General features: G+C 46.2%; 4 protein-coding genes across 4 annotated transcripts; 2 read left to right on the top strand and 2 right to left on the bottom strand.

Moving 5' to 3' along the window:
- Positions 1-2,982: 2,982 nt before the first annotated feature.
- Positions 2,983-4,407, bottom strand: LOC109787130 (NAC domain-containing protein 48). The gene has a single exon (XM_020345692.4). The coding sequence runs from the start codon at positions 3,921-3,923 to the stop codon at positions 3,342-3,344; it is 582 nt and encodes a 193-aa protein (XP_020201281.1). The 5' UTR covers positions 3,924-4,407; the 3' UTR covers positions 2,983-3,341.
- A 912-nt stretch (positions 4,408-5,319) lies between these two features.
- LOC120976078 (uncharacterized) lies at positions 5,320-5,835 on the top strand. Its single transcript, XM_040402893.1, has one exon. The coding sequence runs from the start codon at positions 5,320-5,322 to the stop codon at positions 5,833-5,835; it is 516 nt and encodes a 171-aa protein (XP_040258827.1).
- A 2,225-nt stretch (positions 5,836-8,060) lies between these two features.
- LOC109787121 (receptor-like protein EIX1) lies at positions 8,061-11,213 on the top strand. Its single transcript, XM_020345684.4, has one exon. It carries the CDS (start codon positions 8,088-8,090, stop codon positions 10,980-10,982), a length of 2,895 nt encoding a protein of 964 aa, XP_020201273.2. The 5' UTR covers positions 8,061-8,087; the 3' UTR covers positions 10,983-11,213.
- Positions 11,214-13,517: 2,304 nt separating this feature from the next.
- LOC109787126 (NAC domain-containing protein 48-like) lies at positions 13,518-14,519 on the bottom strand. Its single transcript, XM_020345689.4, has one exon. It carries the CDS (start codon positions 14,401-14,403, stop codon positions 13,828-13,830), a length of 576 nt encoding a protein of 191 aa, XP_020201278.1. The 5' UTR covers positions 14,404-14,519; the 3' UTR covers positions 13,518-13,827.
- Between the last annotated feature and the right edge of the window lie 972 nt (positions 14,520-15,491).

Below are 15,491 nucleotides of genomic sequence, written 5' to 3'. Positions count from 1 at the left end.
GCCCGCTTCCAAGTGCGTCTGCGCGCCGGCCACCCACGTCGGGTCCTTCAAGTGAAGCTTCCACCGCACCAACTCCCAGGGCCACGGCCACGGCCAGGGCCAGGGAAGCCGCCCTTATTCGCCCCCTTCACCGGTCGCGCCCAACACGGTGCCGCGGCACCCGGCCTCGCCGTCCTTGTCCTCCGGCACCGTCGCGACCCAGTGACGTAGCCCAAGCATCGGCCTCGAGAATCAAGAACGCTCGACAACGGAGAGGGAAGGGAAGATCATGTACATGTCATAAGAAAGGGAGTTTATTTACTGCTCCCTCGATGTATTGTTTCCTTTGTTTGAAGATTGATTTCCATCCGTGAGTTAAGGTAAGGTTAATGTGATTAAGCGATTTTTCTGAAAATTAATTATTTGTTTTCTAATTAATGTGATTGAGTGATTTAAGGTAAGGTTAATTAATTTAGATTTGATCTTTACAGATTGTTCGTGATTGATTCTACATTACTAAATAACTTGCGTTAGTATGGAAAGTTCTGATCTGTTCAGATTTCTTTCGTTGTGTGAGAGGGTGACGCGAAAATAAACCGATAAAGTGAGGGAGGGGACGAAAAAAATCAGCGAAGGTGAGAGGAGGTAAAAAAAACCATGGGAGGTAGAACGAAAAAAAAACCTGAAAGCGAGACTACCAACTACTCCATTAGGAATAGAGATTGATCTTCAGTTTTGTGGCATGCCTCCAGGAAGTTTTGTTTCGAAATTCCGTTAGCTGAACATTGCACGTTAGCTTTTCGGCTATTCCGGGAAAGAAGAAATATCATGTATTTGAAAAATATTCGTCATGTCTATAAAATATTCATCATGTTTTTAAAATGTTTGCCATATACTTTATCCAAAAATATCATCGTGTATTTAATAATGCTCATCATGTATTAAAAATGTTCATCTTGTCTTTAAAAAAAGTTATATGTTTTCAGAAAAAGATCATCGTAAATAAAAGAAATACTCTCACTGTCCCATAATATAAGATTTTTTCTCAAACTGACATAGCTTACAAAAACGTCTTATATTAAGGGACGGTGAGAGTACCGCGCATCAAAATTTCTCATAATGTTTTTAAAAAAGTATTCATTTTTATTCTAAACTTTTTTATCATGTTTTTAAAACAGTTTATAATGTATTAAAAAATATTTATCATGTTTAAAAATTCATTATACTTTAAAAATGTTCATCGTGTTTTTAGGAAAATTTCATCATGAATTTAAGAAATGCTCATCGTGCTTTATTAATCTATGGGAGCGGCTTTGTCTCGCCCGCAGCAAGGCACAAGCACATCTCGCATCAAGGATGCCCTAAATAGACCGGCCTGGCGTGGGAGGAGTGCTGGCGCCCTATCACATGTTTGGGTTAATTGGATAAATGCCACTCGAATTCTGGCAATTCCGAGAAACACAACTGCATTTCCCAAACCTTTTAAAATGTCATTTCCAATGGCATTTTCCAAAGTATGCAGTGGCGTTTTTCAAAGTTTGCAAAATTTGTAGTGGCATTTTTCAAAGTTTGGAAATTGCAGTGGCGTTTTCCGAAATCGCCAGAATTCAAGTGGCATTCATCGAATTAACCCTTTATTGTGACTTTTATTTACATTTCTGAAAAGGAAACTTTTTAAATAATAATTATTCATTTAAAAACGTTCATGCAGAGTAAATAAAATGTTGGCGCAACTTTAAAAAAATTGTTGTTAGCATAAAACAAATGTTCGTGACCTTTAAAAAATGTTTGTGCGTATCACCGAAAGTTCATGACTTTTATAAGTGTTAATACAATATAAAAATGTTCACAGAATTTGTAAAAAGTGTATTGTACCATTAAAAAAATGTTTATGCAGTATATTTTTGTCAATTTTTTTGTGACAATAAAAAATGTTTATACAGTGTAAAAAATATGTGAGCATAGTTTACAACAAGTTTTGTACCAGTCAACAAAAAATGTTCACGTGTTTCACAAAATGCTTGTGACATTTGAAAATAATATTTTGTACAATGAAAAACAAAGTATTTCATACCACTCGAAACACATTCAACGTGTATTTGGAAATGTTCAATATTTATTCAAAGACATTGTTCCAAAAATGTACCTACGCCGCTGTTCTAGCTCTCGTCCGTCCACCGTGCAAGTCCATGCCCCTGCGGATGCCGTACGTGAGTTCACCACACCCGGCAAGTGTTTGATGAAATGTTTGCGCTAAAATTTTGACAATTTTTGTCCTTTCTTTGAAGTTATGGATTGGGACATGGATTTTGAAATATCCATGCAACTATACTGCCAAATGGACATTGTCATTGGACATGACTACAACATGCGCTACTATCTGGTTGACAACATCTATATATCCTCCTTCGTGAAGATCATCTCTTACCTAGTTAGTCAAAAAAGAGCTCGCTTTGCCCAAAGACAATGAGTTAGTAAGGATGTGGAGAGGACATTTGTAGTGCTCCAAGCCTGTTTTGAAGTTGTTCGAGAGCCTGCAAATTAAAATATGGGATCCGAAAACTTATGGGAGGTGATGACATGTTGTGCGTTCATGCACAACATGATCGTGAAGGATGAGGATGAAGGTGGCGCCGGAGGTCTGGAATTTGAGAACATAGACGATCATATCCAACATCCAATTTCCAAATCAGAATCCGGGCACGTTCGATGAGTTATATATCCTGATGCATCAACAAATTTGGCATCGAGCAACTCATGAGCAACATAGTTAGATTGTAAGATTCAAAATGTTATTATTTTTAGTGCTATGGAATTAAAGAAAAACATGTGCAGACGTTTGGAGATAGGATAGGGTTGAATATCCTGCTCCCGTATTCGGGGCCGCGGGCGAGTTTGGATCAGTCCGCTGACAGACATTGTGTCTCCTTAACAAAAAGATATTGTGCACATACTTTCTCCGTCCAAAATTACTTGTTACAGAAATGGATAAAAATAAATGTATTTAGAACTAAAATACGTCTAGATATATCATTTTTCCAACAAGTATTTTCGGACAAAGAGGGTATGATATTTCCGTATAGACGCAGTGCGCATATCTTATTGCTTGTACAGCTACTACACCGCTGATGGCGCACGCGGAACCATACCAACCCAACTGCTTTATTACACCGCGCATTTATTTCCTTTCTTCTCTCGACACTGCCCATGGCCCACGCGCACCGACGGACGGACATGCCGGGCGACGAGCACAAGAAACGCAACACCAAATCCTATGGGGTGGGGACTCTCCCCGCCTTGCGCCGGCCGGCCGGCGACTGAGCCGAGGCGAGGCAGCCTACTGAGTACTGATCCCCCACGGGCTACGGCCTCCGGGAGCGCGGCTTGAGGTTCTTCCTGATGCTCCGGCGGACGTGGCAGAGCACCCAGTAGTGGTCCTCCTCGCCGTCGTCGGCGCGGCGGTAGCACCGCGGGTCCGTGATCTCGTACTCGGACATGACCCACCCGGTGCTCCGCCGCCCCTGCGCCCAGTCGCGGGCGTAGAAGCAGTAGCGCGTCATGGACCAGCGCGCCACCACGCCCAGCTCCGTCACGGACCGGCGGTCCTCCCTGTTGCCGCTGTGCATCCACGCGCCGCCGCCGCCCTCCGGGGTGCGCCGCGCCTGGGCGCGCTTCCCGCGCCGCCGCGCCGCGAAGAAGTAGCCGTGCCCGCGCCGCAGCAGGCCGTGCCGCGCCAGCAGCTCCCAGGGGGTCGCCGCGCACGGGTCCGCCTCCACCACCGCGCCCGCCACGCGCGGCGCGAACCCGCGCAGCTGCGGCCGCAGGAAGTGCAGCACCAGCTCGTCCTCCGTCGGCTCGAACGACTCCTCAGCCTCCTCCTGCTCCAGCTCCTCCTTCACCTCCCCTACGCCGGCGACGGCCAGATTTATCTCCTGCTCCTCCATTTCCCCGATGAAGTCAATGCGCTCGGCAACCACAAGACAAGAGATGCGGCGAGAGGGACCCGGAGGACAGGGATGGCTAAAAAAAGAGGACACCCACCACCATCCGGAGTGGGTGACTCGCACGCTGCTATCTTTCCATATTCAGCCCAACACGGAGTAGCCCGCCAGAATGGCCCGCTCAATCGGGCCCAGCTGTAAAGCCACAGCACGAACGCCGGATCTTTTGTCCCCAAAAAGAAAAGTAACACCCCGGCCATATGTAAATGGAGATCACTAACTAAAGCATGGAGAGATACACATCAATTCCGTAATTGTGATAACAGGATCACCAATTAAGTAGTGCGATATTGCCTCGCGCGTTAGAGGAAAGAAATATCTAAGCTAGCGCGTTCAGTGAAAGGAGACGTTCCCGTCGACTATGAGGCGCTTTTGAAGACTTCGTTAATCTTAAGATAATATGCCGGCTCAGTCCGACGAAGGTGCTCATAGGGTTAGGATGTGCATGTGTGTGTTTATATTGATAAGTGTATGCGTGTATATATAAGCGCTGTGTTAAAAAAACTAAAATAGAATGTTAAATTCCCGCAAAAGAGATATATAATGGTCAGATAACGAACACACATAAGTGCTCCCATCACTAAATAAAAATATGAGCACTCACATGCCATTTCCTTCCTGGAAGCATCTCTTGAGGGAACAGTCCGGGTGATGTCAATGGTGGAGGTTGATTTGGATGGTTGTTGGTGCTTGCAATAATATATTTACCCACCAGGTTTATCTAGTCGATCTTGGTCGAGAAAAATAAGCTACTATTGAAAATAAAAGAACAAAAGCAAAAAAGGGTACTTAGGGCATCTCCAAGGCGGAAGCGCAAATCACATCCGTCCGGACCGCGGGAGCCATCCAACGCGAAAAAGTATCGGTCCGCGGGGCGGTCCGGATGCGATTTCTCCTGCAAAACCGAGACAAAAGTGGAGAAGCTTTGCAGGACTCCGGACACGCGAAACATAGGAATCTGACACGCCAGGCCCACCCAAATCCTTCCCGAATCCCGCGACTCCATCCTCCCCTATTTTCTCTCCTTTCTACTTTCTCTCTTGCCTTCACCGCCGCTCCGCCACCCCAGCCATAACGCCAAACCCCTACCGGAACTCTGCGTCTCCGTCACCTCCAGCGCTCCAGCATGCCTCCACCCTGCTTCTCCTCCGTCTCTGTTCAACCCCTATCCTCCGACCGCCACGTCAGGTACCATCTGCTACTGTTATTCTCACCATGCCCAGCAACTGTTCGATGAATCGCCGAAGCTAAAAACAGTTGTCCGCGGTACATATACGAGCCGTATTTTGAGTCGTCTGATGGCTCGTTGAACAAGGAGGAGGACTCCAGTGAGACGGCGATGATGCACGCGGTCCTTGAAGACGCAGAGCGTGCGGATGAGCATGTTCTCAATTTCATAGGCTTGATCAATGGTCATCGAGTGCTCAACCGGTCATTTGACACTGATGGCCGACTACTTTGCCGCGACGCACTATTCGATGGCCATTTTCGCCGGCATTTTCGGATGTGCAAGACCATCTTGGATCGTTTGTACCATGATGGTCGGTCCTACGATGACTACTTCATCCTGAATATGGACGCCATGGGAACGATTGTCTTCTCTGGTTACCATAAGTGCACAACCGCACTCTGGGTGCTTGCATATGGTACAGCCGCTGATTCATGGGACGAGTACCTGCGGATGTCTGAGAGAACATGCGGAGATGCCATGGTCAGGTTTGCAACTGTCATGGTCGAGGTGTTCGGACCTCAATACCTGAGAGAATCAACTGTGGCAGACACCGAGAGACTTCTGCCAATCTCAGGAGCAAGAGGGTGGACAGGTATGCTTGGATCTCTTGACTGCATGCGTTGAAAATGGAAGAAATGCCCGAAGGCTTTACAAGGGAAATATCACGGTCATGTTAAGAAGTCCATCATCATTCTTGAAGTAGTTTCATCACAAGATCTTTGGATTTGGCACGCTTTCTTTGGCATGCCTGGGTCTCACAATGACATTAGTGTGCTACAACGATCGCCGTTTTTTGCGAGGCCGACTGAAGGAAAAGCTCCTCCTGTCAATGGACACGAGTACAATATGGGATGCTATCTGGTTGGCGGTATCTATCCTCCATGGGCTACCTTTGTCGGCGCTATCTCAAACCCAGTCGGCCAGAAAAGGCTCACTTTGCCCAAAGACAAGAAGGAGCTAGAAAGGATGTCGAGAGGGCATTTGGAGTTATGCAGGCCCGTTTTGCAGTTGTTTCGTGGACCTGCTAAACAATGGGGCGCGGAAACCTTATGGGAGGTGATGACATGTTGTGTGATCATGCACAACATGATCGTCCAGGATGAGGGTGATGATGCTGCCGCAGCTCTGGAATATGAGAACATGGGTGATCCTATCCAACTTCTGGACAAGAATCCGACCATACTTGAGGAGTTTATCCCAACGCATCAACAAATTCGGCATCGACCAACTCACGAGCAGCTGAAGGAAGATCTGATTGAGCATCAATGGGCAGTGAAAGGGGAAAACAATGTTGGGATGTAATATTTGAACTTTTTTCAAAATTTGAACTAGTGTTGCATGCGGCTATTTGAACGTCTGTACCCTTTGCACGCTGCTATTTGATTGTGCGGACTTGAAAAAGAAAGAGAAAGGCCGGACGTATACGGCTATGCTTGGATGGCGTCCTCCCGCATCCGTGTCCACGGACGGATGCGGAAGGAAATTTGCGGGTTGCCGTTGGATATGCCTTTACACCCTCCATGCAGTTAATAACTCCGGGGTGAATGGATCCATGCAGTTATTAACTCCGGGTGGAGTGGCTCGTACGCTGAGTTTCTCTCCAACCATGCTGGTACCGTTTTCCCTATTCGTCCCAACATGGAGTAGCCATATAATCCACAAATCTAAAGCGCGGATTAAAAAGGAAAGAAGGGAGTACCTCTAAGATACATTGGACTATAAATGTAGTAATATAGACTAGCATGACACTAGCTAGTCAAGTTAGTCCTCACTATGACTAGCCAATGGGCTCTCCCAATGCATATTTCTTTGCATGGTTTCATAGGTATTTTGCTAATATGGCATTGTTGTTAATGAAGAAAGTGAGGAAAGTTGTAGCTTAGCTAACAGACAACCCTTGCACGTGATTATAGGTAAAAAAATCATCCACGTATGCATGAGTCCCCAATCATTAAATAGATACAACCCCTAAGAAACCATGCATGCATTGGACTAGTTGTCTCTTAAGTTTTTATACCTATTTATGATATAACGTGCTAGGAGACAGTGCATAGGGAGAGGCCTAATGGAGTGTGGAGCATCCCCCCCCCCCCCCCCCCCCCCCTCACTAACAGGGCTCGTCCCCCTAATTTAATCCTTGACCATCATCCCTAATCAACCCGTAAAACATCCGTGCGTGTAGCATTACTCTAATGACACCATAGTTCCAAGCTATGGAAAGCCACATGCTAGACAAGTTCTATGGCCGGCACACCATGTTCCCAAGTTCAGTGATCAAAATGCATATGCTAGACAAGTTAGGTGACACCCGGTGCCATTTACTCATAGTTCGAAGAGTAAGCACCTATTCATATTATCATATACATGTGATTATAACAACAATTAATTCAGAAGCTTGCAAAGCCAATCCCAATTTCTGACATGCCTATATAGAAACAAATCCCTTAAACTTGCAAAAACCAAATTCAGTTTCGGACACTCATGCCAACATTTCTATGAAGGCTAGACTAGCGGACCAGGTATCTTTATTTGTCCCGTTCATCCATAGACCGTGCGTACAACGTAATATACTCTCATAGGTCTCACTCACTTGGTCACTTGCCAATTGCCATGCCCTGCATTGTGGGTAACAGGAAGCCGAGGCTCCAGGCAATTTGTTTACCAGGTCAGGTTCAGTTGCCGTGTGCTAGACTTGTGATGTCTCACTCATTCAGTGAAGTGAAGAATTTCGTGAACGAGACACTGGAGATCCCATCAAGGGAGGAAGGTTTTCCGTCCACCAGTGACCCGGCCTCTCCTTTGAACGAAGGACAGGTCCACTATAAAAGAAGATACAGACAGACCAGAGTTCATATGCCCAGCAAACACACATAAAAATGACCATGCTCAGGTTTCTTGCCCAAGGAACCCTGATAGCTTTGTCGTGCCTTCTCTTCTCGATTCCACCAGCAGCCACAGCTTCCATTCGTCCACCAGCACCACCGCCGCCGCCATCGGCGTCGAACGGGAGCTGCATCGCGTATGAGAGGGCCGCGCTCCTCTCTATCAGGGCGAGCCTCTGGAATCCTAATTTTGACTTCTCGTCATGGCAAGGTGAAGACTGCTGCACATGGAAGGGCGTCAGGTGCAGCTACAGAACCGGCCATGTCGTCAAGCTCAACCTTCGGGGAAAGAGCAACTGTTACCCAGTCGATGAAAACAGAGGTGAGATAAGCCACTCCTTGGTCAGTTTGCAACAGTTGAGATATCTAGACATGAGTTGCAATAACTTCAACGGTGCCAAGATACCCGAGTCCATCGGTTCTTTGCCGAGCCTCAGATATCTCAACCTTTCATACAACTGGTTCTACGGAAGAGTGCCGCCCCAGATCGGGAACCTCTCCAAGCTTACCTACCTTGACCTCAAGCCCTCCGACTCGTTCAGTCTTGAGTTATACTCAGGTGATGTTCACTGGCTATCACACTTGTCATCACTGAAACACCTCGACTTGAGCCATATGAACCTTACCGCTGCAGTGGATTGGGTCCATCAAGTCAACATGCTTCCCGCTCTTAGAAAGCTATACCTCCAATACACTGGCATAAGAAATAGGGTTGCTTTCCTTGGTCAGTCCAACCTCACGGCACTTGAGGTGCTTGATATCTCAGGGAACAATTTCAGCACCACCATTTCTCCCAACTGGTTTTGGAACACAACCAGCCTCACTTATCTAAACTTGAAAGGTTGCAACTTTCGGGGCCCTATTCCAGATAGCATAGGCAACATGACCTCTCTTGAACAAGTTTATTTCCAACGGAATAATCTTATGGCCACCATGATACCGTACGGTTTCAGGAATCTTTGCAGCTTGAAAATACTAGATCTTGAGCAGAGCAACACCTCGGGGGATATCACAGAGTTGATGGAGCGGTTACCAAACTGTCCTTCCAACATGTTGCAAATTCTTGACTTCTCTTATAACAATATTAGTGGGGCTTTGCCAAATTGGCCAGGGCCGCTTACCAACCTAACATATTTGGTCCTCTCTGGTACTAACATCACTGGACCTATACCAGAATGGATAGGGGCACTCACCGAATTGGTTAGTTTGGAGCTAGGTGGAAACAGACTAAATGGTATAGTTACTGAATATCATCTAAAAGGCCTTAAAGATTTGAAGTTCTTGGGGTTGCACAACACAGACCTTCAGATAAAGGTCAGTCCGAATTGGATTCCTCCATTCAAGCTACAAGCAATTTTCTTAGCATCTTTGCAGCTAGGACCGGCATTCCCGCCATGGCTTAGATCACAGACAGGCCTTCAGCTCCTACATATGTCAAATGCAAGCATAACTGCAATCCCAGCTTGGTTTTGGGTTGCATTTTCAAGGACAAACTTCATAGATTTGTCAGATAATGAGATAACCGGCACACTTCCAGCAACCTTGGAATTTATGAGTACACAAAAAATGGTACTGTCCAATAATAGATTGATAGGTATGGTGCCAAAATTTCCAAGAAATACCGAATACATGGACTTATCAGGAAACTCTTTCTCTGGGACATTGCCGTCAGATTTTGCAGCCCCTTTATTGGAGGAGCTTATTCTTTATAACAATTCAATATCAGGCACCATTCCATCTTCAATATGCTCATTGTCACAGTTGGTTGTGCTAGACCTATCAGGAAACAAGCTTACAGGAGAAGTTCCAACTTGTGAAGAGGATTCTAACTCGCAGATGAGTAGTCTTCATGTGGTAAATTTAAATACCAACAACCTCTCAGGAGATTTCCCAAAAGTTCTTAGAAACTGCCAGTACCTTGTTTTTATTGATCTGTCTTATAACAAATTCTCCGGAGACCTACCCACATGGATGGGTGTGAACTTTCCGTACTTGGCACTCCTACGTCTGCGGTACAATATGTTTTCTGGAAAAATTCCCGTAGAAATTGGAATGCTTCAAGGGCTGCAGTTTTTAGATCTTGCACACAACAAGTTCTCAGGAAGCATGCCAGACTCATTAGTTAAGATCAGCGCAATGGCCCAAAGTTCTGGATACAGTTATGCTCTTTATCAAGCGCTCTTGAGTGGCCAAGGGCTCCAGATATATAACTCAGTATATGATGGTGTTTATTCCATGGACAAAGTATCAGTTCTTACTAAAGGGCAACAACTAGAATTTTCTCTGCAAATATCTTACATGGTGATTCTTGATTTATCAAGCAACAGTCTAACCGGAGTGATTCCTCGAGATATTGGTTGTCTCATTGGATTAAGAGGCCTGAACTTTTCATGGAACAACTTAAGTGGGGAAATCCCTAAGAAAATTGGTGAGCTCAAGCAATTGGAATCACTTGACTTGTCAAACAATGAGCTTTCCGGTGGAATCCCTTCAAGCATGGAAACCATGACCTCTTTAAGCCATATGAACCTATCGTACAACACTCTATCCGGAAAGATACCATTAGGAAATCAGCTCGGAACTTTCGACGCATCTGCTTACATTGGAAACATTGGTCTGTGTGGTTTCCCCTTGACTCCCAGTTGTCTTGGAAACAGGTCAGGTCAACCAAGATACAAAGATGATGGGGATGGATTGGAGGACATATCCCTTTACCTTGGTTTAACAGTTGGTTTTGCCTTTGGCTTCGGGGTGGTCTTTTGTGTGATGTTGTTCAAAAAGAGATGGAGAATTTCTTATTTCATGTTTGTTGAAGGGCTGCAGGACAAGATTTATGTGGTCGTTGTACTAAAATGGGCTAATTTGAAGAGAAAATTAGTCAAAACCTAAATATTGGTATAGGTTATGAATGACAATTACCATGTACTATGTGTTTGCTACGTACATTACCTTTTTAGTGTAATTGGTTGCTTATATTGAAGTGTTGTGACAGAAGGTGTGTATGACAGGGTTTGTATAGTGTGACATATGTGTCCAATCTTATTATGAACTTTTTGCTATTTATAAGTTCAGAGTAGATTCTTGTTTATATAAGAGAAAAGTATATATTATGTTCCTCAACTATCCGAGAAGTATGTGTTTACTCCTCCAATTCCAAAACCATACAAACTACACCGAAAAAATGTTGAAAAGGGACTTTCGTCCCTCCTTTAGCTCAAAAGTGGTATGTGCACTGAGTTGGTATTGTTATGTTATGATACAAATTCAAGTAGAAACATAAAGGCTAACTTCTCACGAGCGGAGCGAAGCTCTGACCCATCACCGGAAGACTTGGGCTGGTACGGATCAGTACTAACCTAGGTCACCTCTTGTAAGCCGTCGCACATGATAAGTTTTGATCGGTTATAAATCCCCGACGTTTGTAACCTCCCCCGATATAGTGAAGATTCGCTGGCTGGCCCCGTGTGGTTTCCCCCTACAAGTAGAAGGGGGGTTCCATGTTAAATCTCATGTCTCTCATGTGTTGATTTCATTCTTCATCGTTTGATTTGCCTGTCGTATCTCTAACAAGTGGTATCAGAGCCTTGTTTCCGTCTCAGATTTCGACGACATGACATCAATGAAGTTTGATCTTCCAATGTTGGATTACGACACAAGGTAATCCCTGTAGCAAGTGAAGATGCGGGTAGTGCTGGCGCATCCCAATATGGATGAGGCGCTCGATGGGTTCGGTGGCAAAGAACATAAGGCATGGATCGATAATGAGAAGCGCAAAGATCGTAAGGCTATATCTATGCACTACTGAGAAAAGGCTTATAAGTGGCCTCAAATTAGTGGCGGGCGCCCGCCACTGCAATTTTGGAAAGTCAGCTGTGGCGGGTAACAAATTCCACCCGCCACTGGAGTTACCACATTAGTGGTAGACGAAAACAACCACCTGCCATAAGTGGACTCTCCCAAATTTGCCCATGCTGAAAGTGAGCAGTGGCGGGCCCTTGGTAACACCCGCCACTGCTACAAGTAGCTATTAGTGGCGGCCAATATGCATGCCCGTCACGGATAAATTATGGTGACCGCGCAAAATATAAATTTTATATATCCAAAAGTTAGGAGTGGCGTGTAATAGTGGTCGCCCGCAACACGTGTTTTAGCCCCAAAAATTTCCAGCAAAATCATAGGCAACAAACTAGACTAGTCTGAAACTTGAAGGGGGTCCAAAAATCCTAAGGAAACCATATTTAGTACAACGACATAGCAGTGGTGGTAGCCATCAGCTGCCCGCCGCTGCTAGTTGACCTGGCCGGTATTTTCCAGGGCCCGCCGCTATTATTCCCGGCCGTGGCGACGGTTCAATCCCTCCCACCCTCCTCAAAACCACATCTGGAAACTCAAACTTACCTCCACTCTTCCGAATCCGGGCCGCTCCCCTCGCCATGGCTGCCCTCATCCCCCCTCGCCGCGGCGGTCCTCCTCCGTGGCCGTCCTTCTCGGCGGGGCCCTCGTCCGTCGCGACCCCCTCGCCGCGGCCGTCCTCGTCGGCGGTATAGGTAAGTATGCTTATATTTGATTCACATATGCCAGACCACTCATGTCAACTGTAGTATCAACCTTGGAGAGTAGAAGCACACCACCTGCAATGCCTGATAAACCACTGTATTTTCCTCAGAGAAATAATGTAGCAAAGAGAGCAGACTACGGTCAGGACTCTGTGGATATGAAGGCCCTTACAGTAATAGAGGGGCGATAGGGTCTCCCAAGCTTACATTGAGTTGGTTATGCAGCACTCTTCCAAAGCCAAAGCTTCCAAAAGGTGTGATTTCACCACCTAAGTTCAAAGATAGAATCCACCGCGGGGTTTAATGCTGCCATCTCCTTAATTATTACAGTCTGAATGTATTGTTGCTGGTGCTGTGGCCCGTGATCACCGTGATATATATGTTCTTGAACGCTCACCATCGCTTCTTTGCGAAGGTTTGCGATCCTGGACCGTGTGAAGCAATGGTTGCCTATGATATATATGCTTTATCCTGTTACTCTTGTTGATGGTATTCAGAGGATTGTCTTTCCTTGTGATTGTCTTTGCTGAATGCCTCTGAAGTTCACCGGTCGGCTACTGGTGCTGTTATCCAGGACTTTATTCGTGTTAGCCGAGTCTATAATATCGCGTGATCTGCGGAGCATGTTGTGCAGGTGCTTGGTCTGTTGAAGGCTCCGGATTTCGAATTTGTGGCATGGTACTCATGCCTTTCAGAAAGTCTTATTTGTATCTGTATTTTCATCTGGGCTTCCACTCTGTAAAGTCTGGAGCATAACAATTTGTTGTATAAAATATCTGCATACATATTTATCAAGAAGTCAACCTTATGTTTATATCAAGAAGTCAACCTTATGTTGATGTTGACGGAAAAATAACTTGAGTTGACATTTTTGAGGGAAAAAATTTGACTTATTTTTAGACTTACAAAAGGCAGAGCAGCACACTCTGGCAAAAGCCAGCAAAATCGAAGGGACCAAATTCTGCTTTATTACATACAGTGCGCCGCGCATATTTTATTCTTTCTCCACGCTGCTCCTATCCTACAGATGGCGCACGCGCACGCGCACCGACGGACGGACATGGCAGATCAGATCACACACATGGCGAGTTAGCGACGAACGACGAGGACGAACGGACACGGACTTGCGCCGGCCAACGACCGAGCCGAGGCGCGGCAGCCTGCTGAGTACTGACCCCCTACCGCCTCCGGGAGCGCGGCTTGACGTTCTCCCTGATGCTGCGGCGGACGTGGCAGAGCACCCAGTACTGGTCCTCCTGGCCGTCGTCGGCGCGGCGGTAGCACCGCGGGTCCGTGATCTCGTACTCGGACATGACCCACCCGGTGCTCCGCCGCCCCTGCTGCGCCCCGTCGCCGCCGCGGAGGTAGAAGCAGTACCGCGTCATGGACCAGCGCGCCACCACGCCCAGCTCCGTCACGGACCGGCGGTCCTCCTTGTTGCCGCTGTGCATCCACGCGCCGCCGCCGCCCTCCGGGGTGCGGCGCACCTTCCCGCGCCGCCTCGCCGCGAAGAAGTAGCCGTGCCCGCGAGTCAGCAGGCCGTGCCGCGCCAGCAGCTCCCAGGGGGGCGCCGCGCACGGGTCCGCCTCCACCACCACGCCCGCCACCCGCGGCGCGAACCCGCGCAGCTGCGGCCGCAGGAAGTGCAGCACCAGCTCGTCCTCCGTCGGCTCGAACAACTCGGCCCCCTCCTCCCTTACCTCCTCCTTCACCTCCCCTCCGCCGGCGCCGCGCAGAGTTGTCTCCTCCTCCATTTCCTTCCGGTGAGGTCTCCCCTCCCTCCGATGAAGTCAAGGCTCAGCCACCAGACAAGAAGATGCGGCTGCGTTCCTTTCCAACCACCGCACCGCTGGTCCAAACCTTGTTACATTTCCCTACTTGACCCAACACGGAGTGGCCCACCGAGATGGCCTACTCGATCGGGCCCAATCGAGGCAGCTGTGAAGGCACGCCACTAACGCCGGATCTGGCAAGGCTCCAAAATAAATACTCCTAAATAAATTGAAAGCCTCTAAATTTGGCGCAAATCTCCTTTTTTTGCTGGGATCAATTTACACCGTGTAAATGGAGATCACTAGTAAGTAAGGGAAAAGAATTGAGGTAAATACGCTAGTGGTGCTTTAACTTGTCATGGATGTTCACTTTAATGCCTGAACTTGAAAAATACACCGAACTGGTTCTAAAACTTGGCATGAACATGTAAATACGGTGCTAATCTCATCTGTAGATGTAAAGTGCGTCCACGTGGCCCGTATATGGATGATGTGGCACTGACATGGCGTAGGCCCCAATTATAGCTAGGAAACAGAATTATTACTTGGACCCGCCTGTCAGTACATTAGAAAAATTAATATGAAGAATGAAAAAATGCGACAGGAATCGAACAAGCAACCTGATGTGTGCCCGCTAGTTGCGATACCCACTATTACCAAACATGTACTGGTTATAAAAATGGCAACTCCATTTATATGTATTTTATATAAAAGTCTTGTGCCCATAAATTAGCTGTAGCCAATGGTCCATTTTGCACACGTTATTTTTTCAAAAAAAAAGTGAAAAGCATATTAGTACTAATCATAATAATAAAATGCAGATTCAAATATGTGTGAGTAATAATTACCCCATGCTACACAAATATCCGTGTGCACAAAAAATAAATATATAGAGGAGTTTAATAAAATAACTTACTAAAAAATGTTCCTGTAAGTTTTAGAAATATTGACTTATTATTTAGGAAATTCCTTTTTAAATATAATACATGATTGTTTAAAAATATTTGTAAATATAAAAATTTAAAATATGTGAATAATTATTCAAATGTTTGAATAATTGAACGAATATT

This window comes from Aegilops tauschii, chromosome 3, assembly GCF_002575655.3.
Source record: "Aegilops tauschii subsp. strangulata cultivar AL8/78 chromosome 3, Aet v6.0, whole genome shotgun sequence".
In the NCBI taxonomy this organism is placed as follows: domain Eukaryota; kingdom Viridiplantae; phylum Streptophyta; class Magnoliopsida; order Poales; family Poaceae; genus Aegilops; species Aegilops tauschii.
Note: the sequence above shows the minus strand (reverse complement) of the source record. Positions and strands in the feature narration are given on the sequence as shown.